This window comes from Rhea americana, unplaced genomic scaffold (assembly GCF_003343005.1).
Source record: "Rhea americana isolate MKP2758 unplaced genomic scaffold, rheAme1 scaffold_105, whole genome shotgun sequence".
Classification (NCBI taxonomy): domain Eukaryota; kingdom Metazoa; phylum Chordata; class Aves; order Rheiformes; family Rheidae; genus Rhea; species Rhea americana.
In genome coordinates, this window is record NW_028185095.1 from 581,715 (window position 1) to 608,382 (window position 26,668).

The window sequence follows — 26,668 nt, forward strand, 5'->3', positions numbered from 1 at the left end:
AAATTATGAAGGCTTAATTCCAAAATGTAGACTGATTACTTTCTCTGTTCTGAAAAAAAAACAAAAAAAAAAAACCAAAAAGAAAAACTATTACTAGGCTATATTTCTCAAAAAAGTGTTACTGCAATAAAAGAGGATATAAAAAAAAAGTTTTGCTGTCTAAATGCAACACTGTGGGGTCAGTTTAAAAAAATCCTGTCTCCTTTTTTCTGCCTGCAATTCAAGAGAGCAAATAACTGCAGTTGTATTTTATTACTCCAATTATTTGCTGTAGCAGCAGCATTGATGTGTTACATCAATGTTTTAACCATATAATATTGCAGTGTAATAGGATTGATACCTAAGTGAGAGAAATTGCTCCGACAGAAAGCTTCAGGAGCAAGGAAGAAGGCAAGGTAAGAGCGGATTTAAAAAGGAGACTTTATGTTAAGGTTTTCTTTTCTTTTAGAGAAGATTTTTTTAATTCATTTTACTCCAATGAATTGATGAGACTGATATTGTTAGCAATCTAGTAACTAAATTGGCCCTAAATTGGCTACTGCCTGATAAACCTCCATGGAATTAACAAGTCTTTTAAATATCTCCAGCAGTACATTAGCTTAGCAGATTGTTTTATTTTAATCAGGATCCTCACAGATCATGGTTGTAATTATATAGCAAAGCAAATTCTTCCTGTCTTTGCGCAGACAAACAATGCTCACTGGTTTGAGTGGGATGACATATATGGAAATGAGAGCAGAATGGGGCCGTTTTGTTCCATAACATAGCATAACCGTATCACTCAGCTCCTCAATAGCTGCAATCAGTCTGCTCCAACTACCTATTCACCATGCCTTCATACACCTTTTTTTTTCTTTTTTTCCTGGTGTCATAGATGATACATTTGAAATCATTCAGCCTCAGTGTTTTCCTCCACAGTCTCAGGAAACAGATATTGTTATTAGAAACTGTTTTCTCATATTCATTCTACTTTGTAATTGATAGATGTTATTTCATCCGTTATTCATTTTTTACTGAGAACGGACCCTATACGCCAAAACAGTCATGCAGAGACTTCCCCGTAAGGACCTGAACATTCCCATTACATGGTCAGTGGATGTTCTTACAGTTGAGGAAATGCTTCAGTGTTTTGTTGGGTCACAGTGTTGAACTTTATATATTTGGATCAGAATTGTAAATATCCAGATTTTCTCTCGGGATTAAAAAAGAAAAAAAAATGTTTAGTTGCCCAGTTTATGGACAATTTACATGTAAGCCTAATGCTCTTAAAAACACCACAAACTTCTCCAAACCATGARTAAAGCAATGAGTTTTCTTTGAGATTCTCAGTCAGAAACAAAATAAGAAAGTCCTCATAATAGAGGAAGAAGATATTCCACACCTTTTCTCTCCATCTTCTTGGGAAAATTCCCATAATATTTCAAACCATATATTTCGATTTGAACATCCTGAATGGACATGGTGTTATGTGATATACCACCCCAAAGTARTTGCTACCAAAGGGTTTCCTGCACCAGCAGTAACCCGCAATGGTGTTGGAAGTACCACAACTTTTTATCCACTTTAAAAAAAGAAATTTGGTGAGTATATAGCATCTGTTAGCAAGTGTTGAGTTCCTTCTGGTGATCCTGCTCATGTTGATTTAATTGGAAAATGGATCAACTCAAAAATCTTTCATAAGACAAGTTTGTTGCTATAGTTGTAGTGATGCCCCGTAGAGCCACCAGAACTAAAAATCTGTCAGCATACTTGATATAAACTTTGTTTCATGGTTCTCTAACTCATATGATTGAGATTAAATTGAATAAAATCTTGGCGCATAGTTTGGCAGAGAAGAAGCATTCCTCTGCGTGTGTGTTTGTGTGTGTGTGAGAGAGGGAGAGAGAAATTCAGCAGTCATTCATTCAGTGCAAAATTATCAGGTGTTCCTCAGCAGGAAGATGAGACACATCGTCTTCTGACGGAAATTGCTTTCCTTTAGATTATATCCCTCTAAACAAGCATCTACCTTAATTAGTTTGACACAGTAAATAAAATCATTCAAATTCGCCAGCCTAGCTGAACTGCAAGCCAGACTTAAATTTGGAAAGGAAGGTGGATGGTACTGAGGTGTGTCCTTAAGGCGTTTAAATGTTCCTACGCTACCACTGAAACAGAAGAGCTTATAAACCGCTTTATTTAATGCCCTGATCTGTGACCTACATGACTATTTTCACAGCGAGGAATCAGCCAAAGATTGATCAGTGCCTCTTCTCTGGTCATAAATAACTATATTTGGATCAGGAGAAAAGGCAGGTTAGGAAGTGCATAACAGCGCTGACCCAGTGGTGGACTTTTCTATGTAGGAGCAGTTCTACCATCACTCAGTAAAGACACGTTAAACTACAGGTTTAATGTTGAAGGAGAATCTGGCCCTTTTCTTTAGATACCGCACAGTCACAATATACTGATATTTGAAAAGTATTTGAAAAGTATTTTAATTTTCACAACAGAAAATGTTCATAATTTTTTAATTATCTTTCTTTCATTTGCAGTTATTTATTCTGATATGTCATGCATTAAATAGCTGAAGAATATAGCTCACAGTAAGAGCCTGTGTTAGAAACTTTGCACCATTGTTGGATGTCTCTATAGGAAATGTCATTAACGATTACTGAAATTTTCGCCAAAGAAGGAAATTAGATATGAAAAATACTGTATGCCAGCTTCTCCTTTCCAAACCTTCTAAAATACCAGAGGGTCTGTGTGAACCCTAGTAAAAGGCTGAGATTGTATTTCCACCTTCCTTACATCATTCCATGTTGGAGCCAGAACTAAGCTACAAAGAAGATGATTCAAATCAAAATTCTTCCCACAGCTTCATCTTCTAAAATAACTGTCTTGCAAATGATACTAATACACATTAATGTCACCCAAAATTCAGCTAAAACAGATGYCCAGTGCATATTATTGTGAGCAACAAGGTTCCGTCTTCTCAGAAGTCACTATTTTTCTTTATTCCTTGCCTGTCTCAGTTATGTTTCAGTTATGTTATTTGTGTTACATTGTGATTCTTTTTGTATTTGAAAATAGCAAGTAATTTGTTCTGTAATTTGTATTTGAAAATAGCAAGTAATACACTCAGTAGTCTCATACACTTAGTAACTCAGACACTAAGTTTGTGCTATTTTTATATAATATAGAGTAATGCGTATATCCAGCTGTAAAATGAAAAGTATTTCCATGTGATCTATGGAGTTGCTTCTATCAAAACTATAAGCACGTGCTAGTGTCTTAAGTTTTGGTATTTGTTACTATTTGTAATTCAGTTTAGGATTTTTGTGATTTCTGWAGCTATCTTGACTCCATAATTTGCCAATATTGCTTTGATGGCAGTTCAGATTTTGCCCAAATTAAATGGAGGCAGAAAAAAAGTACAAGACGTACTCTGTTCAAGCTTAGATGTCCTGCAGCTATGATTAAAAAAAAATAAAAATAAAAAAAAAGGGGAAGACTATCTAGGCACAATAGCCTTCTTTCATATTAAAAGTAATGTTACCACCTTTTCACACTTTTCACATAGTACTACTTAATGCACTATTTCATAGGACCAAATATGACTTAAGCAAAACAGAAAAAAGTGTAGATTAGAAGTTTATCACACCAAAGATGTAGGAGGGTTTAAAAAAAGTTCAGGGAAATCGCATGTTTTTAATCATCATTGTTTCTTTAAATGTGTGCAATATACACTAGAAAAAAACATAACAGTACTGAATAGTTATCTGTCTACATGAGTGTATATATATGGATGTATATAGATGTATATACACACATCTTTGTATTATCACATTTATATATTAACGAGATAAGCAATGCTAAGAGTTCAGTAACTTGTGTATAGTTATCTTCTAAGAGAGACTGCATTTTCCACCCAGGCGTGGACTGCAATACAGGTGTTTGTAGTGTGTCTTAGACTAAAGAATCCAATTTTTACACATTTTCTCCCACTTACCCATAAAAGGCAAACAGAAATGTAGATGCCCACAGAATTCCCCTCATATACAAAAAAAAAAAAAAAAAAAAAAAGAGCAATTGCAAATGAGAGCCTCAACTCCATTTTAAGTATCCAGTTCTGTTAGCATATTCTTTCAATCAAAAATCCAGAACTGAGCTGGTCTAGTTTCTTGCAGCAAGAAACAGATCCAGCCCTTTGTGTTACGCAGCGAGCACTTATCTGCCGTGCAGATGAGCACTTGCGAAGCAACCGCTACCAAGCGCCGGCGTGATGTTGCTGTAGCTACGGTGCAGTTCCCCTCTGCGCTGCGGAAGAGTTCAGATCTGCTCCCGTGCACGCCGCAGCGCTGCATGGAAGTTGTGTCCACAGACGGCTGGGCAGGACCCCTTCCTGAAGATAAAGATGGATAACCTTGATGCAGCTAAGCTTGAACAGAGTATGTCTTCCCGCTGTCAAATGAAAATGGATCTGTTGTTAGTTAAAAAGAGGAATATTGGGCCTATCTGGACTCCTCACCTACATCTAAAACACAAAGGGGTTATGGAAGAAGCTGTTCTGTGACGTTCAATTTCCATCCTAAATATAACCCTTAAAAATATATATATATATATATCTGTAGGCCAGGCAAAGGTACTACAGTCCAGAAAATGCAAACGCCTTACCCATTCTGGCTGGAGAAGGTTACACGTGCCCAAAGGTGCAGCGCTTCCCCTTCCAACCACTAAAAGTCCAACGAGCAGCAGTACTAGTCAGGATGGGGAGGTGATGTTACTGAGGTCTRATTTCATCTCTCAGAATTGTGAAAGACAGGGAAAGATTTTTTTTTCCCCTGCTGTACACTAAATTCTCTTTAAAGTCAGCACTGGGAGAAGGGGATGTTTGGAGGATTGTATCTGTCTCTTAACTTTTAACCACAGTCCCTACTGCTGYCAGTGGGGCTGAAAGCACTGCATAGTCCTGTGAGAAGAGCTGGATCCCCTCAAGWGCCATTTCCCTTAGCGTGCTGATGCTGCTCAGAAAACACCGCCATGGTGTTGGTGATGATGGATCCCCAAATGAAGCACAGTTTAAGCAAAGTGGGAGGATTTAGCAAAAGTGCATAAATTTTTTTTGTATGCTACTGTCTGTAACGCGCAGATCCTCAGCCAGTTTAGCGAGCATAAGTTACAGCTGGCTTTTGCTGGAATAGTTTATGCTCTTGACCCTCCTCAGTTGTGTAGCCAATAGGGAGTTGTCAGGCTACATGTGTTTTTAAACTTCTTTCAGCTAAATCAGAAATCCAAAAGCAAAATACAGCTCTCAGCAGTATCATGTGGAGTTGTGACACTCCCTGGAGGGCTCGGGGTCCATAAACCAATGAATGGATTACAATGAGGCATAAATGTAGTATTTTCATCCATGACAGATATAATCTTGAGCCTGTATTTTCCGTGTTACTTAACTCTTTCAGAACGTAATGTGTGACAGAAAATGTCTTATAATGCACATTGCAGTAAATATCAGTCAAGTATGCTTTATTGCTGAGCTATACATGTTTTCAGAAGTTAACAGGCACAGCTGGGATATGAGAAATGGCAATGTTGTATATATTTCTTGAACATACAAAATACCTTGGCTCTCTTCTCCCCCCACCCTCCGCACTCCATCCCCAGCTGTTCTGTTCGTGTCACCGAGTGGGTGAGTTTTTCCATCGCCAGCTACCCCCTGAAAGGACAACCTTTACTCAGACTTTCATTCTCCCCCAAATAAACTGTATTATCCACATTGTCATCACATCCAAATCAGACTATCACAGTATATATTGCAGGCACACACCAACAGAAATGGTAATGGGTAGAAAGTGGAAAATTGKGCACTAGTAGCTGTACCTAGCAGAAAATGCTTGTGTTTTAATGTCTTCTGATTTTCACAAAAACGGCTCAAAATTCTCTACCTGAAATTCCCATCCCTCAATCAGCATCATATAACCCCAATACCAGTCCTATAAAAATTTTAGGCTTTACATCTCTCAGGCCATAAGGCTGCTTATAAGCTAAGAGAAGGGGTTGCTGGTAAAGGAGCACTCTGCTTTTGAAAACTCCTGAAAGACCATTCGGGCACCCCAAAAAATGTGTACATGATAAATTAGCAAAGAACCATATAAATTTTTTCTGGCAGAGAAGGTAAGCACTGGTCAGAATACTGACCTATATGTGATGAGTAGTGACTGCAGTAAATGAGAGCCRATAGGAAGGGTGAAGCAGCTATTAAGACAGAAAAGGAAAACCCAAAACCCATAATTTAAACAATCAAAAAATTAAATACTAATATGCCATATATATAGAGAGAGTGAGTATTTTCAAATGTTTGGTGATTTTAGGTATTAAGCTATGTTGCATAAAGGAAGACAATTGTGCTATTATAGTTAATGCTATTTTTTTTAAACTGCCCTTCCATTTAAACCAGTGAGCTGACATGTGTACTTGAGGTCTGTGTTTGGTAGGGTTTTCTTTTCCCCTTATATCATAAACCTTGTTGATTTAAAAAGTGAACAAAGATGAATCAGGTGGTAAATATATTCATGTAATCATTTTCACTAATAAGATGTTATAAATAATAGAGGGGAGGTTTTAAGTGTATAATTTTCTGTAACACAATTGAGATTTTTCCACATCTTCAGCAGTAAGTTAATTAAAATCACCTGCATTTTCTTGGGCGGACACCAAATGGATTGCAAACAAAAACAGATTAAAATAGCTGTAGCTCATGGCATACAGATGACAAGATTCACAAAGAGGACAATCAGGCAATGAAAAACCTCGTCTTTTTCAAACATTTTTAGAAGAAATTCAGCTCTTGTGAGTCTCTGTAAAAAGACGTTTGTAAGTGTTTCGCTGAAAGACTAGAATGGTTTTGTTTCTGATCCCATGATGAGTGAAAGAAATGTTTAAGAAAGATCACTTTACAGAGAGATTCAGACTGAAATGTGATGACTGTGATTCAAGCCAAGCCAAAAATTACAGCTCAGAATTAAAGGGGATGGACGTGGCTTGGGAATCCATTTTCCCACATTCCTGAATCTCAATCATCCCAGCCAATGTTTAAAAGAAAATACAGTGGAAAACAGTGAGGTCACTTTGTTTAGCTGCAAGCAGTGGGACTATCAGAATGGCAAAAGTATATTTTGGAGGTAACTGCAAAATTACAGTGAACATGCTGCATGTTCGAGGGCTTCATTCAAAACAAAAGCTTCAGAGCTTGGTTTTGATTCGTGTTATTGCGAGCCTTCTGAGCAAGTCTTGCTGTTTCTGAGGCTTTTAAACCATAAACTGCTTGAATGTCAAAGGCAGAGCAACACAATAGGGAAGAAGACGTAAGACACAGCAGCTTGATTTAGGCATTAGGCAGCAGCCCTGCGTAGCAGTGAACTGTATACTAGTTTAAACTGCACTCGTTTTGTACTGTCACTACCCTTATTTATTTGTGTATAAATATCTATGCAGAAATTCTACCATCAAGTGATATGAAACAGAATAAAGTATATCATCCATCATCTTCACTTGTTACTTATTCTCAGTATGTAATGCTCATATTCAATGTTGTAATTGCTTCCATTAAACAGTTTCTACAGGATCTAGAAAACAATAAGGTCTTAGTCAAGCTTTTCTCCTTTCATTGCATCTCGAAGTTATTACTGCAAGAAAAAATTAGATCCTTTTTTTAACGTAGAAATGCCCCTCATCTTCTTGATACTATTGCAGTCAAACATAGAATTATTTCTCGTTAGCCAATTTCCTAAAGAGATTCAGCAAACTTCATGTCAAACACCTCCTTTCGAGTCATTTCTTAGCTTGTTAAAGCCGGTACATTTTCTCCCTCCTTTATTTCCCCCACTACCTCTGCCTTTACTAAATGCTGATGCAGTGTTGGATTGCCACTAACAGTAGAAAAAAGAAAATCTTGATCATGCTGCTGTCAGTGTGGGCTTGTCTGTCCCAGCCCTGCAGCTGGGCAAGGTGAAGGTCATGCATCTAGTACTAGAATCATGTGCCTAGTACCTGTAGGGAGTTCATCTCTCCACCTTCCTTTTAAAATGATGAATATGTTTTAAGCATTATGTTATTTATTTGCTTCAGTATCTACTGTTCTACTAGGACTCTTATTTGTAGTGCCTGAAGAGGAACAGTCTCCTGCCTGCTTCTGTCTGATGTTCCCCTTTCCATAATTCTAGGGATCACRTTAGTCCTGTTTGTTATACCACTGATCATGTTAAGCTAATCATCTAAAATAATGCCCAAGTACTTTATAATCTACGTCCAGAGTTTCCACAAATATTATCCTGTGTTTCTCTGTATGCAAACTTATTTTACTGTGCTGCAACCATTCAAGGTGGCAATTCAGACATCCTGTAACTTTACCTGTCCTCATCGTTATTTAATACCTTCCTGATCTTTGGGTCATCTGCTTCCTTTGCCAAAACAGATTTTACATCCTTGTCCAGATGCCTGGTAAGGTGTTGGATGGCACCGGACGGAGAACTCCCCTCTTGAGAACGCTGCCAGTAATGACCTTGTTAGCAGATAGCTCCCATTAACTACCACACTTTGAGGGCTGTCATTGAGCCAGTTTTTAATCCATGTAATATATGCCCTGTTAATTCCATAAAATGCAAGTGCTTTAATCAAAATGTCATGTGGTACTAAGTCAAAAGCCTCACGGAAACCCAAATATACTATTTCAACACTGTTGTCTTTATCAACCAGACCTGTCAAAAATCCAATCCTGTCAAAAAAATGCAACAAGTTTGCTTGATAAGGCCCTGATTTCCGTGAAAACATTCTAGTTGGGATTAATTATATCTCCCTATGAATTATTTGTTCATACAGTCCTGAATTAATTATTTAAGTAGACTGTCTGGGACTGAGGTCAGTCTAGCCAGTCTACAAGCGCATCCTGCTTACTGCTTTTTAAAAAATCAGAACTCTTCTGCCAGTCTTTCAACCTTATCATTTTCAAGTATTTCTCAATACCGTATTTTATTTGCAAATGAGAGACAYGAGTATATCATGATCACTGATAGGCGCAAACAGATTTTTTATGACAGTGATTATCTCTCCGTCCTTCAGAGCGACTTCCAATCTACCTCCTGTTCAGTCTCTCAGGTTTGTTTATCCTTGTCTGTCTGGTACAGCTATCTAACGTGACATTTATATCGCACCTACTTGCACAGCAGTTGAGTACCTTCCCTGGGCGAGGAACGGGACCGATCTGCAAATCAGATGTTAGATACGGTTTTCAGCCTCATGAGCGTGATCCTTTGACAGAAGTCAAAATTTAATCAAAACGCGGATAGTTATGATGACCAAAATGGCAATTTTGTTCAAGTAGAACCAAGCAAATACTGGGGTTGGTCTCTGCCCCCCTTCGTCGATCCTTTCCCCGGAGCCGCCCCAGAGCGCACCCGGTGCTACCCGGCACGACACCAGCTCAGGCACCGAAATGCAGGACGGAGATGTCAGAGGTGCTGAAAGCCGAGCCCAGATAGTCCCACGTCCAGGTGGAGCTGAYGTTCAACCTGAGCTGCTCCAGCTGCGTACCAGCTTTCCCAGTCCAAGTCCCCTCAGCTCGCCCAACCTCTGCATTGCGCTTCCTTTCGCACAGATGTGTCCAGCGCTGCTGTTAGCGCCTTCAGGTCCTTTTTCTCTCTGTATTGGAGCTTGTTTACTTGTTCCCTTGTCTCCCCCGTCATCTATTTCTCTGCTTTCCATGACCTCAGACCAAAAGATTGCTTTTGTGCTCCTGCATTCACCTGGAACTCTGGGCGCTTTTTCTAACCTAATCCAGATACAGAATTTTTAATGTTTTCTTAATTGTGGAGCACTCTGTAATATTTGGMGTTTATAGCACTAGATCTGTGAACTTAACGTATTTAACATGTTGAACTTACTTACCCATTAATACACTTCATGATTTTCCTTCTCCTGACTTGCAAATATTGATCCTTTTGTGAAACATTATCTCTGCTGTACATTSTTTTGTGGTATTTATCTCATCAGACCCATTATCTTGCCGTTGGTGCGTTTGCTGCAGTCACACATTCCTACTTCTTTAAATGACTTCATGCCTCCCTTTTGTGCCCTTAGTAAACTTTTTAAAAAGTGTTTATAAATCAGGTATTTATGGTAAGATATATATGAAAACAGGAGGAAAGAATTATAGTTTAGGGAGAACATACCCTGATAATGACCTCTTAAATATTTGTAAAGATAGCCCTGGGCATCTGAGCCCACAAAATAGTTTATAATACAACAGCTTGATTACATAATGATACTTTAGTTTTAAAACGTATGATCTTTCTGTTTATGGGAAGGCATAATAGGCTCCTTTGAAATACAATATTTTTGCCCTGAACATAACTAATTTAAATGAAAGGACTAACTAAAGAATGTCTTTCTTCAAGTTTGTACTTCACTTTGTTGTTCAATCCAGCACGATGATTTCTTTCATAAAACTCCTACCAGGCCTGAGGACCACACCTATTTCAGGGTATATTCACYGTGAAAGCTGCATGGATTCCTGTGCAAGAAGGTACCCCCAGTATCATTTATAATAGCAGGTTTCCGCTTCAAAACCTTAAAAAAAGAGATCTGTATATACACATACRCACACATGCAGAATTTTATTTTATATTCAGTTGTAAGATAYTGTGAATTATAGATTAAGCTCAGGCAGAATGCAATGTGATTTAGGAGAGGGATTTGTTCTGTGCAACAAAAAAAGAATTAATGAGAACATTTCATGCAAGGCAGTTCACAAAGCATCAGAACTACCTCAAACGATGTCGACTCAGATCCAATGTTTTAAAAGTTATGATGTATTTGGATAAATATATCACCTAAACTATAATTTACCTTGTTTTCAGTGTTCCTCTGCACTGCTAGGCTCCAGCTCAAATTACTACTGGAACTGACACTAAATTGCATGCATGGTTATTTTTACATTATTAGCAGTTTGGCTAGAAGCAGGAGCGCCAGAAATGCTCTTAAATAAGTGTTCTTGTCAGATCTTCAGCGCAGTTACACAGAGAGCCTATAACAGTGGTTGTTGTTCATGAATCTCAATCAAGCCTGAATTCTGTTGCCTTTTAACTTTCCCATCAGGAGTACTGTACAATTTTTTAACAAAAGTAGTGCTAAATATTGCTTGTATTTACTCAGCTAAACTGAGGTACCTTGAATAAGTTCTTTTCCTAGATTTCTTAAATATGATAAAATCTGTGGTGGCAATAATGGATATGATGGTGAAATAACTATGGAAATAATAGTGAAATAATTATTGTGATTTTTTCTATTTGTGAGTCCATCCTATTCTCAGGGTCCTCAAAAAGAAAAAAGGAAAAAAGAAAAAAGAAAAAAAAAGATAAAGCAAACAAAAGACTTGTTCCGCTCTAGGGCAAAGCCCAATGATTCRACTCAGTGATAAACACCACTCTAAAACACAAGGAGGTCAGCATATAGCGAACAAACAGACTTTATTACAATATTTTTTTTTCTGAAATGTTCTTTACCGCTATACTTTAACGCCAGCACCAGATAGGAAGCTCTGAAAGACTTTTGTTTCATCTTGTTCCCTAAGTATTTATAGCCTGCTGCGAAGAAACACTGACAGCAGCGCAGTGATGTTTTTATTCTTGATAGAGGTGCCCTTAAAAGTGAATTTGCTTTGAAAATTGTTCGCAGAATCAGGACATCAGAACCTTAAAGACATCTATCTCGCTCCCTCTTTCTCTCTCTTTTCCACTTAATTGGCTATCCAGAAGAAGTTGTTAACAATCCAGCTAAGATAATGTGGTCATGAAAAGGATGTCCAAATCCACCAGTTTACATTGGTTTGGTTTGGCTTAACTTTCAAAGTTTTTGGAGCAGAAAGTTGATGGCACGTGAACACTATAATTGGCTTGATATTCTTGGATTTTTTTCTCTCTGCCATATTGTCTAGTGTCCAAATGAAAWGCTAATCAGACCTCATTTCAGGACCAAAGTAAATTTATAACAATAATAATTCACGTATATACTCCAGATCCTTTTGCAAGATGTAATATCCTCCAATTTACAACATAGTTTGTCATTTTCACTTGATCTGGATAATTTATGTAGTTTGATACCAAAGGGGCTGAGCTGTTCCAAATTGATGCTATTAATGTGAGACATTGCTATTTCACGCAAAGCGGCATGTATTGCTTTGACTTCCATATATCCACAAAAGTTGAAACTGAACTGAGTTAGATCCAAACAAAAGTTAACGTTCTCTTTGGGGGTTTTTATTGTTGTTCGATCTTTTTTCCTCTTTACTTTCTGGTTTAGACTCTTCAATTTATGTGATGCAATTCTTAATCCCTTACCACAAAAGACCTACTTTCCTAAACTGGGAAATTACTCTCGCTCTCTCACTCTCCCCTTGCAAAGACAGAGTGAGAGTCTTCAGTTTTAGGATAGAAGTGCGTTACTTACTTAAACATTTTMGTAATTTCCCTTTGCTCATATGTTGTATATCCAGTGGATGGATAACTTCCAAGTGTTCTTGATTACCAAATCCTTTTTGATTTCTCTTAAATAAACTTTTTCTTTATCTCCCTGTAACCAAAGGGGATCTTCCTGAAATGAATCATCACTTTCAGTATTAGACTGAAGGCACCCACTGGTGCAGGGTAGAAAACTGCCTAATAAAAAGGCCAATATAGCCAATGTGTAATATGAAATTATTATTCCGCTTTGAAATAGATTGTTTAATGTAAACCAAATCAGGATGTTTCTAGCAGGATAGCCAGAATTGTATTTTCTGGAGCGGGAAAAAAAATAACTTTATTTGTTTTCAGTTTGTATCAAAAGGAAAATTAAATCTTTTTAAATCTTTCATGAACAGTGAATCATCTGCCAAGAAGTGATGAAAATGTCTTTGAAATGAAGACTGGAACCTGACTTTACTCCTTCCTAGTTAAGCACTTTTACAGCAGGGCTTCTGAGATGCTTTCTGACTTGTTTTCACTCTTTCCTGTACTTTCAGTTTTTCCCTTTCCTCCATCCTGAAGTGGAAAAAAATCCCAGTAAACACATTGTCAAAACTGAAATATTTCCTGACAATTTTTAGTTTTGACAAATTAGCATTTTCCAAGAAAAAGGCTTTCTCTGAAATTGTTTGCCAAAAGCTAATTAAAACTTGTGTTCCAAGTGATGAGTAGCCTTAAAAAAACAACTCAGATTGGTATAGATTCTCTTAGCTTCTTGTTTACTTTGAAGTTTTAAATGTGAAATGAAATGCGCAGTTTTGTGTTTTCAACTTGTAAGCGGGCAGATTCGGCCGTTGCACGACAGCTCATTCTCCCGGGAAAGGAGAGCAGTTCCCACGTGCTCTGAAATGCTACAGCTATGCAACTTGGGCTGGAAGTGCTATTTTAAACAGTCATATCAGCAGAGCTTGCTGTGGGAGATAATATGTCACAGAAGGGAGTATGACATCTAGCTTCACCTAGAAGATAAACCTTGAGTAGATATGCAGGGAGAAACAAGACTGTCAGGTTGTCCTTGAAAAGAATGGCCTATATTAATGGAGATATTTACTCCAGGGCATAAGCTATTTGGGATATATAATTTCATCTTCAAATTCATCTGGTCTGCTGGGAAGAATAGAGCAGAGAAACTGTAGTTGCGTGTAGTCTCACACACGTCATGATTTCATCGTGGGCATCTGACTGCTTTATTTTCAGAGAGGTCACAGCTTCGGAAAATCACATCTGACAAATCCAGGTCTCTGGCTGAGAAGTTTCGCTCGCACTATTAGTGCAGACTCTATATGGTTAAGCAGAGCTACGATACTATCGTGTAGCATCACAAACAGCCCTTCTGTATAACCCATGATCTGATGCACTCTCCTTTTCCCATCACACTGAAATACCTTTGCAGAACTGTATTCTGCTGATAGAATTACAAGATAATTATAATTAGATGTTTTGTATTCATTTAAGTTAATCTGCTACTTTTATTGTTTTAACCAGGCAGGAGGCRCTTCAGTTTTTGTCAGGTGGATTATTTTTCAGTTGTTCACTACGCTGTTCTTCTTCATACTTGTTAGGACATTTATGGCTTCTTGACAGACGCACAAAGAAAAATACTTATATGATCTAAAATGAAATATGTGTTTCTCTTTCAGGTCTAGATGTTGATGGAATATACAGAGTTAGCGGCAATCTGGCAACAATACAGAAGTTACGATTTGTTGTCAATCAGGGTAAGTGATTCCTCCACCCTGGTAATGTTTTGTTTAGTACTTAACTGTCTCAGATGACAGTATTTCAGAATCTGCTATGCATTAGTGGCAAAGAATGATGAGCCATGTTTTGGAAAAGAGAGGAAAGAAAAGGTAGAAATATATTGCACAGAGGGAAATGTTAGGTTAGAAGAGAGGAAAACAAGCACTGGAGGCAGAGGAAAATCATAGTTAAATAGGAGATGAGAAATAAAAAATAGGAGGAAATGGATAAATGAAAGAAGGTGGCAAAAATAAAGCATAACCAGAAATCAAAGAATCCAAGTAAGAAAAAAGAATAAAGGGAGAAACTGAAGATAATTTTGATGTTGAAAGTTAAACAAAAACGAAAGTGGAACGGGGATCCAGAGCAAACTTGAGAAAGAGGAAAAAGGTCCTAAAAAGAAGTGAAAATGAAATACTAAAAGAGGAATACGGGCTCTATCAAAGTTAGTGGAAGATTTACTACTGATTTCAACAGAGCAAAGATTTGATTCCCAGAAATGAGAAGAGAAATGATAAACGTGGGGAACATGAGAACCAGAATTAGAACTAAATGCCATGTTACAGTTTCATTTAAAGAACTTATTAATTTTCCACAAATATGACCTAAATCAGTCTAACATTGGTCACTAGATATTTTGCTACAGGTATGAAAGCCAATATTGGTGGCTAATTAGGAGAATGCATCACAAATATTTTGACTTCTCTGAACAATTTACCATTCTTGGCAAAGACTAAACATGCAGTATCCACATTTAATCTTTGTAGATATCACTGATGACAGTGAACCTCATAATCTTGCTTCATGAAAAACAAAATGAAGCTGCTCAGAAATTAAATAAAGTCCCAAATCTTAAATTGCATTAAATGCTTCATACAAYTTTGAATTAATCATGTATAAATGCTAACGTGCTACAAATTTTATCATAGAATCGTAGAATGGGTAAGGTTGGAAGGGACCTCTGGAGATCACCTAGTCCAACCTCCCTGTTCAGCAGGGTCACCTAGAGCATGGTAGACAGGGTTGCATCCAGGCGGGCCTTGAAGATCTCCAGAGAAGGAGACTCCACAACCTCTCTGGGCAACCTGGTCCAGGGCTCCATCACTCTCACAGGGAAGAAATTACCCCTCACGGTCAGGCAGGACTTCCTGTGGTTCAGTTTCTGCCCATTGCCTCTTGTCCTGTCACATGGGACAAGTGAAAAGAGTTTGTCCCCGTCCCCTCGACACCCTCCCTTCAGGTACTTGTACACATTGATCAGATCCCCCCTCAGTCTGCTCTTCCCCAGGCTGAAGAGGCCCAGCTCTCACAGTTGTTCCTCAGAGGGCAGATGCTCCAGCCCTCTGATCATCTTTGTAGTCTTACTATTTCTTAACTCTCTCTAAGTTACCCAGAGACTATTGCCAGAACTGCTAAATATTGTGTATTTGTACAGTTTTTGGAGATGCCCTAGAGAACAACTTCCCTAATTGGTTTTGTACTATAAATAAACTAGGTCCTATGCATAAACTGTGACCTGTAACTCAAAAATTCTTGTGATATTTGTGGTGGCACATAATAATACATCTACCTTCAGGTCTCCATTTACATTTCTAATGAAGGTTTCAGGGCAGCAGTAAATATTTGCCACCTCCTTAGCTGCCCCAGATCAGTTCAATCTTCAGATGAAACTGGATGGATGGTGAACTCCAACTGATGAGAAATCAGTATTTATATCAGTAATTTCAATGAGACTGACATCAGCCTCATGGTCTTGCCTCCTTACTTGGGTCCCTCAGAATTATATTTGTAATTTAATTATATTTGTGTATTGATAATATAGTTTGGCTTGGCATCCAAATTATTGTGCACTGTATTTTGTTTGAAGACAGAGCAGCAAAACTAGGCTTTCCTGTCCTTCACTCCCTGGGATCTTTGCTCAGGAAAAAAAGGTGCCATAAAAATGAGGGTCTCGTCTATCATGCCTCATGGCATCCAAAGGTTAACATACTTGAGGTTAACTTTGCTGCTCAAGTTTTCACCTAAAACAGATGGGTTGATACTGTAAAAGCTGGACAGAAGTCTAGCTGTTTTTCTGTATCACAGAAGTACYAGGCACCTTTTCTCTGACTTATTCCACTTTGAAAACTAAATATATAAAGGTGAAATTAATGGTATATTAAAGCCACTCTAGCATTGTTGCACCTGCAAGAAATCTGACTATTGAGTGGCCAAAGGAAATTCAAAGAAAAATACTGCCTCTGGAGAACTATTTTATCTTTTTATCTGTTGTGATACTTACTGTTTCTTCTGTTAGTCTTTGTTGATACAACTAGGGCAGTCATGCGTTTTATATCATGAAGGAACAGATTTTCAATGGGAAGTGAAATTAGCCATTCAATCTTCTTACGTGGCTTTAAAAATCTCAGCTATAAAAATAYCTGCCCCAGTCCGTAGTTAGCTTTTGCTCGGGAATACACGTGCAGAAGGACCAAGGTCGTCTCCTATAAACGCTATAGGACACAATTGCAATCCTSACGGGTGACAATAGTACCATGCGTGAGGAAATGAGACAGTTTGGTATTCCATCCCCAAAAGAATAATCCAGTAAYTTTTTAATCAGAATATTCAAGAAGCAATGCAGCCACAAAGAATGGCTTTTAAAATATTTAAAATRTTGTTTAAATAACACCCTTTCTTTGTGCGAGGTGGGAAGTTGTAGGCTGGGAACACTCGGTCCATGGAGTCACGGTGTGCCTCCATCGATAGGGGTGTGTGTGTGTGTTAGCATCCTGTCTAATATCACCGACTTCCAGGCTGCTGACAGGAAGCTTTATACCCAGTTCATAGTCCCTTCTAATCCCTAAATGGACTTTAGAATAGCTGGATCCACAGATATTACCTCGGAGGTCCATCAGGCAACAGCAAAGAAATTGTAGGGGCAAAAGGTTGGTTAGGCAAGGTGACCAGAGTGAGGAAGGGATCTCATCAGCTTTCTGCCAAGGGATTAGCTCGGGCTCAGGGGCTGTGCTTGCTCAGCTCCCGGCACGTGCTTGAAMGGCAGCTATGGGGAGGTAGATGGTGGGAACCGAATTTGTTTAAACTTGTGCTTGGAAGGACAAGAGCAGCCTCTACCAGATGTCCCCCAGGGCCCCTTGCCTCTCTTGGCTTAGTCTCTTTACCTTCATTTTTCTGCAGTTTACACTGGAAAAGCAGTATTCTATATATGATTTTTKGGTTATCATTCCAGGATGGAATTTTTATTTTAGTGAAAGTTTAATTATAAACGCAAACAAATGTTCTAAAAAAGCCTATTTGCTTTGCAGTGCTTGACTGTACGATCAGTTCTTATACAGGTGAAATATTTAAGGGGTTGTTTCTGTCAGCTACTGTATTTTATCCACATTTGTAGGGTATAAATAATATTTGTCATATTGAAAATGAAACACCATAGAAAAGATTCTGCTGTATCAAAATATTTTTATTAGAATAATCTCAGAGTGAAGCTGTGTTTGGCCCTTGTTTGCATTGTTAATGTCATCTGCAGCATCAAAAATGGAATAAAAGAAAACTAAGGGAAAATGAAAAGAAAACAATTTAACAAATGACAGCTTTGTCATTAAAGGAGTAAGAAGAAACAGTAAAAAAAATTGAAAGATAACTTTAAAATTTTAGGTTGGGGGGAGGTTTTGCAATAAAAATCGGTCCTCATATCTGTTCCATTTTTTAAACTTTTAAACTACTTTGTGTTTCATTATCATTTCTCAAGGTAGGCAGCTCCTGAAGAGGGCTTTRAGCTTGCCACAAGAGCAACAGCAATACAAACTACCTTATTTACTTTATTCCTTTCACAGAGTTTTTTTTTTCTATAAATGTCTATTGATATCACACCTTTTCTGCTTCTCTGCAACAGGATTATCTTTTATCTATGATTTATTTTCCCATTAAGAGCTGAAAAGATCATTTGATCATGAGATGGCCAGCCTATAACATCTCTCAGCACTTTTGAATCTCAAAGTCATCATTTTTCAAACCACTGAATCAAGGCAGTAGAAGCTGTTTGGAACACTAGCGACATCAAGACATTCATACTTTTCTTAGTCTAGAAGTGCTAAAAGAATAGTGTTTTTTAGAAATTAAATTAGCAGCAGTTTAGTATTTCTAACTATGAACTTATGGCAGAGGCTTCTATAATAGCCAGAGGCATTTGTCAGAGGTCTATTCCTCTTATACTTTTCATATTATTGGTCAAGTATGACAGCTGCAATTTAAAATACATTTTTAAAATGGGCTTTTTTGGTGCTGCTTGACAATCTTTTGAGATTTTACAAAAAATCTGAAGGACTTTTGCTGATTTTAAACACAATCCAGTAAGCTGAAGCCATCACAGATATTTTAAAGAGTATTCCTTTAAATCACACCAGTAATAAAGAGGGCAAAATACTGCAGATGGGTCCATTAAGCCATGTGGTAGTTTGAGGATATAAGAGGGATATCCAAAGCGTTGACTCTTTTGATCCCAAAGCTGAAGACTGAGCTGAAATGGGCTCTTAGCCCATGGGCAGGGTGTGGTGGAGCCCACCTGAGSCTGTTAAGGCCATTAGTGCCCTCGGGGGCCCTGGAGCAGCTCCTCTTGCAGCTTGGGAGGCTGCTGTGGTGTGGAGCAGAGCACAGTAAGTGGGGATGGCTGGGAGGTGTGCTTCTGATCTGAGCAAAAATGCCTGAGGAAAAGGAAAATATCCTGAGGGTTCCTCAACCGTCAGGGTGTTAGTAGAGGGAAAGTGGAAGTGTGAGCTCCTGCTCTGGTCCTTGTATGAAGACTGGAGACACAGCAGTGAGGAGGTAGGATCTTACTTCTTTGTGCCTCTTATGCTAATCTACTGAGTAGCTGGAAAGGCGTTCAGTTTCTAGGACTGTCAAACAAGCAATTTTCATGAGTACTAAATTAACTGAAAAAATAGAGCTATAAAGGGTTCATAATACATTGCTGAAGCACTAGAATCCTATCCTAAWGCATGTATGTTCAGGGAAACTAACCATAGAAATACAACTTTCAATACTTATTGGTTCTTTCAGCAAGTGTTGGTTCATACATAATACAAGAGCGTTCTAATTGTCTTTATATCCAACGCTTTGTTTGCAAAATGCGTGGTATTTGCAGTACAGATGACCTTTGGATCCTGTTATTTCATTTGGAATACCTTGTGTGTTAACTGCAAAACACAATGTGCCGTCCAAAGGTCAATTACTGTGTTTTTACTGCTCTGTTACTATACTTATGTATCACAGACGGGGGGGAAGGAAGAAATAAGAGTTTTTACAGGGGCTAAATATTGTGTTATTGCAGAAAGGTTCATTTTTTTTATGGATCATGTAAAAGAATAGCTGGAGGTATTTGAATTGGTAAACTACCTTGGGGAAAAAAAGTGTTTACTCTTACCCTGCCATTGTCTTGGGTCAACAAATAATATTTTGGCAAAAGAATTAAAATATTTCCATCATTTCTTCTCTAAGAATATACTGAAATATAATTCAGTTTTTAAAAAATTAAAAGTAAAATGTAAACCACAAATATGTGAACTGATTGCGAATATTTATTAACTAAATAATTTAATAATAAAGAAAATGCCTACTTGATTAATTGTTACAGAGTAAAAATTACAATAAAACTGTCTTGATCAGTGCTTTGCAGAAGCACCATTACTGTCTGTGCAGTTGTTTAACAAGGATTTAATTGGAAAGATAAGTGAATGCACATTTAAAAGTATTGTTAATTTGCTTTATAATCACCCCATCCTTCACAGTATTGACAGCACCAGGCACAAACCCCTTTCTCTTTTACAAGTATTATTTTCCATATGTGCACAATAAATTCTGAAGCAGTAATTGGAAATTTTATGGATTTCAACATACCTAGTGTTTTGAGTTTATAGGTGCCATATCCCCTCTCTAAAGGTAGCTCCTAGATGGCATTGTAAGTAAAATTATTGCCTTTGTATTACTCACAGGCTTTTCTCTTCAGTTTTTGAATATCTAACTTCTATTTTCTTTCCATTTGGAATATTAACAAAATCCTCACTGCAACATTAGTTTTGATTTAACGAACAGTAGCCATCAAACCCCGCAAGATCTTCCACGTGTTTATATTCCATCTGTACTTATATTTATTGTTCTAGAACGGTTGGGATTAATCTCACTGACAAGTAAGTCTTGGACCATATGAGCAGCTAAGGATGATACCTTCAGCCAGCAGGAGCCTTCAACCGTCCTGATGGTTCTTTATCAATGAACAAAGTGGGGAAAAGGAACAAAATCTTGTGGGTTCCCCCCCCCCCTTTTTTTTTTAATATGGCTGATTACATGAGCTTGCTGGAAGCATATGTGTGAGCCTCGGTTGTTGGGAAACAGGGTTTTGCGGTGGGCTCTGCCCCGGTGGGCAGAGCCTGGGAACCGGCAGAAGATGGAGGCTCCCGTTGAAGCGGAGCCGCCGGGTCGGCGCGGGTGGGCTGGGTGGCTGGGAAGCGAGTGCTCAGGCAGGGGCAGAGAGAGCAGAAGCAGCTACTTTTCACAGTCTTATTCCTTTAAAATAAGGAGGAGGGAAAAAAAAATCCCTGTTCAAAAATACCCGACTGTTTCGGTGACCCAACGTATCCATTTCAGAGGCAGCCAGCAGCTCCGGTCCTGTGCCGCTGGCAGAGGCAGAGCAGGTCCTCCGCGGGCTGCCGGCTTCCAAGAGCAGCCACAAACTGAAACGCCCAACAGGGTCAGCACCACATTTACTTTAAAATTGCAATAAAGATCATTAGGGGTGGGGGGGGGAAGGAGAAGGAAAAAAAAAATGGTTAATCTCTTCCAGTCATTTTCCTTTTTGTTTGTAGGTCCTCCCTTATGCCTCTGCATTGGTGATATTTCCTGTTTTATCCTACCTTTTCATGCACTTTAGAAGTCTTAGGAAGTCATTGATTTCATTTGTCAAACATGTRTGAATATCTCTGAGATAGAATTTAACTTTAAAGCCCAGCCTCAGGCCCTAGCAAAGCTCTCCCTTGGCTGGTCTGCGTGATTAAGTATGGCCCAGACAGGAAAGCCTGCCTCACTTCTGCAGCCGCCAGAAAGAGTGGTCCAAAGTTCGTTCTTTTTATTTTTCTCCTCTCTTCAAGCTATAAAACTCTGGCAACAGAATAGGACACACAATAGTTGGGGTATCAATTAATGTGTGTGAGCTACTAATATGGGTTCTTCCCTCTTTCTCTGCATTTGAATGTTGATTTCAAGATACAGAATATTTTTTTTTCCTTCAAAAGAAGATGTGATTTCACATCTTATTCCTCTCTTTTCAGGAGGAAAAAAAAAAAAGCAAGAGATATCTATAGTACCACAAACACTGGTACTTTTTTTTAGAAAAATTCTATAACCAATTCTTTGTATTCTTTTGTGAATATAGTACATCATATACATAAAAGGATGATAGAGCTCTCATAGTTGGTGTTTCTTCAGTTGAACTAAGTTTGTTGTCAATGTCTTAAAAAAAAATCAGCATTGCAAGTCTTAAGTTCCCAATCTTTAGCTCTAGACACAATATYGCTGTAGTAGTAGTATTGTTGTGTGCTTTCTTTTCGACAGTTTGAATGAGTGTGTAGATTGGGGAAGAAGAGGCAGTAAACTAGGTTAGTGTGGTCAGACACAATCATACYATGAATTTTATGGCACGTATTGTATGACCGAGCATTTAAGGCACATCTTTTATTTCTTTTCTAAACGCAGAATATTTGCGTCACAACAGCGTTTTGCTTAGTAACACTCCAAGAAGTTGAAGAACTTCTTGATAAACTCTGAGGAGGTGTTGAGAAGGACTGAATTTTGAAGAGTGTAGCAAGGGATTGCCTTTTTTCAGGATGCTCGTAGTTGTCATGGGTGACTTTTTGTTTGGGTTTGTTGTTCTGATAGTAACGCTGCAGGAAATACCACTACTAGGAGTCCTAAAATAACAAGGGAAAGAAATAATTTATTGARTCATTTGTTAGAAAGCTTTCCTGTTATTATTCCATCATTCTAAAAATTTTACAATTAAAATTAATCTCCAGAAATTGAGGGGTGCCAGGCATATTTCTGCATAAACTGCCAACTGTCTACTGTATTTTGAATGGGATGATCCTCTGCTGGAAAGAGAGGGATACCCCAGATAACAAGAGTTCCTAACAAGAATTCATCATGCTCAATGTCTTACAAGGTCATGATGTGGTCTAGTACATTGGGAATTTTTCTCCCATGTGGTTAATAACAGTGATTCTGTGATTTGTATGTAAAGTTAGACAACAAATACAAACTTGCAATAGGGGTCTGCAGTAAAAAAGGGCAAGGTTGTATGTGGATGTATGTTAGAAGATATTATGCTAGATGGCACTAGGCAAGATGTCACCACACCATGGAATGAGACTTTGGTATTTGTGGTATTTGGTATACTGAGAATGTAAGTACTGTAGTAGACATAACTATTGTAAGTAATGAGTGATTTTGGTTGGGGGAGGATTTTGGTAATGTGTTTCACTATTGAACTTGACTAGTTGTTTTAGTGAGAGATGAGAGTGCTGACAGCATGACCAGATGCCAATCTAGAAAACTTAAATCTAAAGCACCTCTTGCTATGCTCTTTGGAAAGTTRTGCTTCTGTGAGAAACCGTGTGTGCTTTTACTGGTTGTCTAATTGGTGGATAAGGTTTATGTAAGAAATACATTCCTGCTGAGAATAAACTAGCTTCCTAAAGAAAATCTTCAAATCACTCATATCATCACTTTATATTGATTTTAAAATTGAACATTCCTGTCTTTTAAAAAAAAAAAAAAAGTATAGCATAACCCAGTTATTGCCCATGTTACTGCATAATCCAGTGGAATATTTGCATGGGCTGGTTATCRTGCTCCTGGAATGCTGCTTCTCTTAACAGATTCTTTGGACATTCTGGGCTTGGTTCAGTCTCCTAATCCTTAGCATCTAGTGCCATTGTGGAGGATCTTGTGCATCAGAGTGATCCTCACAAGGCTGGCAGATGTGGTAGAGAATATACAGAAACCTGTGCTCGTGGAAAGTGGGTGTTAGAAGCCAGGTGAGATGCCTTTGTGCATTTAAAAAGCATTAGRTGCCTATACAAAGGCAAATGAATGAAGCCTTATTGACTACACTGTTTCCCTAAGAAGAYGTCCACTGTATACATGTATATTATAAATATTACTTATTTAGTGTGCAAAGCAAGTAACAARAAAAAGCTTTAAGAAATTCTAGTATGGAAAAATTTGTACTATGCTGTCATTCTTGTGTGTGTGTATATGTGTGTGTATATATATATAAATATATATATAATTATGTATGTATATGCCATTCCTTTCCCTTTCTCTCCCAAGCCTTAATTTTCACTTTAGACCTGTTATTGAGGGGATTATTAAATATATTAATTGTAACACTTTCAGAGGTAATCACACTGTATTTTAATTTCCAAGCTATGCATGGTACCAGAGTCTGGAAAGTGAGAACATAGCGTAGCTCTCACTTGAGTYTTCAGCTCTCATCTGAGTGTTAACACTGCTCAGTCTGTAGCGTGCCTGGTGTCAGCAGCAGTAACAAGGACCGTTCAGATCTCTTGGTCAAAGGTCCTGCCTCCTAACTCTACTGTAAGAATCACAGCCTAAATCAAAATCCTTCACATGGCCCTCATTTCCATACCTCGTCTCATCCTGTTGTGATTGTTTATATAACATGCCTGTTATAGTATTTCCAAATAATTAAGATGCACAAAATTAAATAGAACAAATAGTTTCTGATTTTTTTTCCTTCACTACATTACAAAGAGTAGTGAAGAAGCAGCCAAATTTGCTGACTTATCCTTTCTTTTTTTTATTTTATTTCCCTGCTGTGCACTCTCTTTGCCTCTTGTCTGCTGATATGATGTGGAGATTTGACTCAGTCGTGAGCTGCAGTCCAGGAGGACACTGGGGACATAACTGGGCAGGAGATGTTTTGAGGTGACGGTAACCTGGATTTAGGTTATGCCATACGCCTGCTAGATATCTCAGAAGGCTCTGAGCATGGCATTCCTCGTGCCTGACAAGCCGAGGAAGCAAAGAGTCCTCATYCACCTGAAACCATTTTTAAGGTCTTGTAGCTGAACTTTGGTCACAACTCAATTCATCACACTTAAAATCACACAAGCTATAAAGACCACTAGGTAGACTGTGATTAGGTGAGGAAAATCTCTTGTAAGACAAAATGATAGTGTGCCATTGCATTGGATTTTTACTTATTATAGTATACCAAAGAGATTTTTTTAAGTGCAGTCAGATAATTAAAATAAACAGGGATTTCAAAACACATTTCTGTCAAACAACATTATGTGCTTATGATACAGAAGATTGAGAACGACTTAAGTAGATAGCWTCACTGAAGAGAAGATGGATGGAAGGAGGAGGAGATAACTTGCTTCTAGCAGGACTTTCTTTAGTTGATTTCAGAAGCTTTTCTAGAGTGGCAGCATCACATGGAAGAGAAAAGGAAAATGAGAAAAAAATGTTGACATCAGCAGAGAAGGCAGGATAACCAATTTTAAAATAAGTAGTAGCCAGTGCTCAGTAGGATAGTGTATTAGGCAAAATTGCACGATATCTGACTTGGGATGGGTGGATGAGAAACTAGATAACTAGAAAACTAGAAAAACTAGATCATAACTAGAAAAAAAGGGCGGACTTGAGAGGGCAAACTCTGCATAAGGATATCTGAGTTAAAAAGTGATATCAAACAGGCGTCTGCAAGGGTTGCTGGAGCAATACTGAGGACTTGTGGTGTCAGCAGCTGTCCTGCTCCATCTGAGGAAAGACGCTATTACTTTTAGTTTTCCAGTGTTCTAGGCTTTGCACAAATGAAGATGCTAAAGCATCTTAAAGAGATATGTATTTTTGAATCAGAGCCACATGATAAAGCATTTGAACATAATGCAAATAATTGCAAACTGATGTATCTAGCGTTTTTTTAAAAAAAGAATAAATAATTTAGCTTTACACATGGACAATCCTTGCTAAAAATTGCAAATCAGAACTCTTCTGTTTGAGTGTATTTTATTTTGTTAATGGATTCACTAATATGAAAGGCATCTAATTGTATAATGTATTATTAGTCATTTTCTTTGGCATCCTATTAACTTTAAATAATTCTAATATTTAACATTTTATAACATGCACAACAAAGTTCTATCTCCAGCAGAGGGAAAAAATGCATTAATAAATTTTTCATAACTCTTTGTACTCTGTATGTTGTGATACATATTTGAGCAGAAATGCTGAAAATTGAAACATAAAATAAAAAATCACATAAGGCAGTATTTTTAAAATATACATTGTAATACACTCTTGTCCTGTAAATACAAGAGACAGAACATAATTCAGTACAATTAACTTGTTTTAAATGTGGGTAATATATAAAGTATGGTAGGATGTAACTAAGTGCCTCTACTAAACATCTTTTCAGTGATAGCTGAACCAGAGTGTATAAAAATGGTGATTAATGTCTCCTGATGGAAGTGGTCTTCACCACAAGTTGTGAGCACTGTGGTTGTGGCCAAGCATAATAACCACATGCAGAAACGCTGATAATCTCTAGCAAATCCTAAAGTTTTCCTGGGCTAGAAATAAGACAGTGTATGTTAGAAATGTTGTCTTTACTGAGGTTTTTCTTTTGTTTTAGTAGGTCAGATCTTGTTCCCATGTATTGTGCAAGTATTAAGGGAATGAGCAATGGCTAAGCCGCTTAACAAATGCGTACTTTCCCAGCACCAATCTGTTTTCTGGGGACAGTCAGGCTAGTGTGATACAGCATCCTCTCAGTTGGGTGCTATTAATGTTAATAAAATGCACTTAGCACTTAACATCTCTAGATCTCAAAAGAGCTTGCAAAGCAGCATCATTATCTTTATATTATGGGTACGGAAAATGAAGGATAGGGAGAGTAAAAGATTTRCCCAAGTTTCCATGGTAAATCAGTGACAGAGTCAGGAGCAGAGCCAAAATCTGTTGATTTATAGTCTCCTATGTAGTGCACTGTGCCATTTCACCAAACTCCATTTGCCAAGCCCCTACTGCGTTCAGAGACTGCAGATAAGCCTGCAGTCGCCCTCCGAAATGTAGATTTGGGCTCAGAATAATGCAAAGGYAAATTAGATCTTCAAAATGCATAGCTACTCTGTGATGCATCTCCAAGCACAGAGCCACCTTTGCAAGGCGCTGCAGTGCCSGGCTCCGTGAATAAGCTGCTTTACATTCCTCCATCCTCGGGCTACGCAGCAAGGGGACCTAGCCCTTGAAGAGCCACAAGTACACTTTACATGTGAATGAGGTCCTGGTTTTCATCCCCATGGTTATAGGGATGC

The 26,668-nt window shown here is 38.1% G+C and overlaps 1 protein-coding gene across 1 annotated transcript in view; it reads left to right on the top strand.

Moving 5' to 3' along the window:
- ARHGAP15 (Rho GTPase activating protein 15) overlaps positions 1–26,668 on the top strand; it is a 309,324-nt gene that overhangs the window by 190,614 nt on the left and 92,042 nt on the right. Inside the window, exon 10 of the mRNA XM_085308369.1 lies at positions 14,180–14,257. Within this exon, the coding sequence (XP_085164495.1) occupies positions 14,180–14,257 (78 nt within the window). The remainder of the gene's footprint in view (positions 1–14,179; positions 14,258–26,668) is intronic.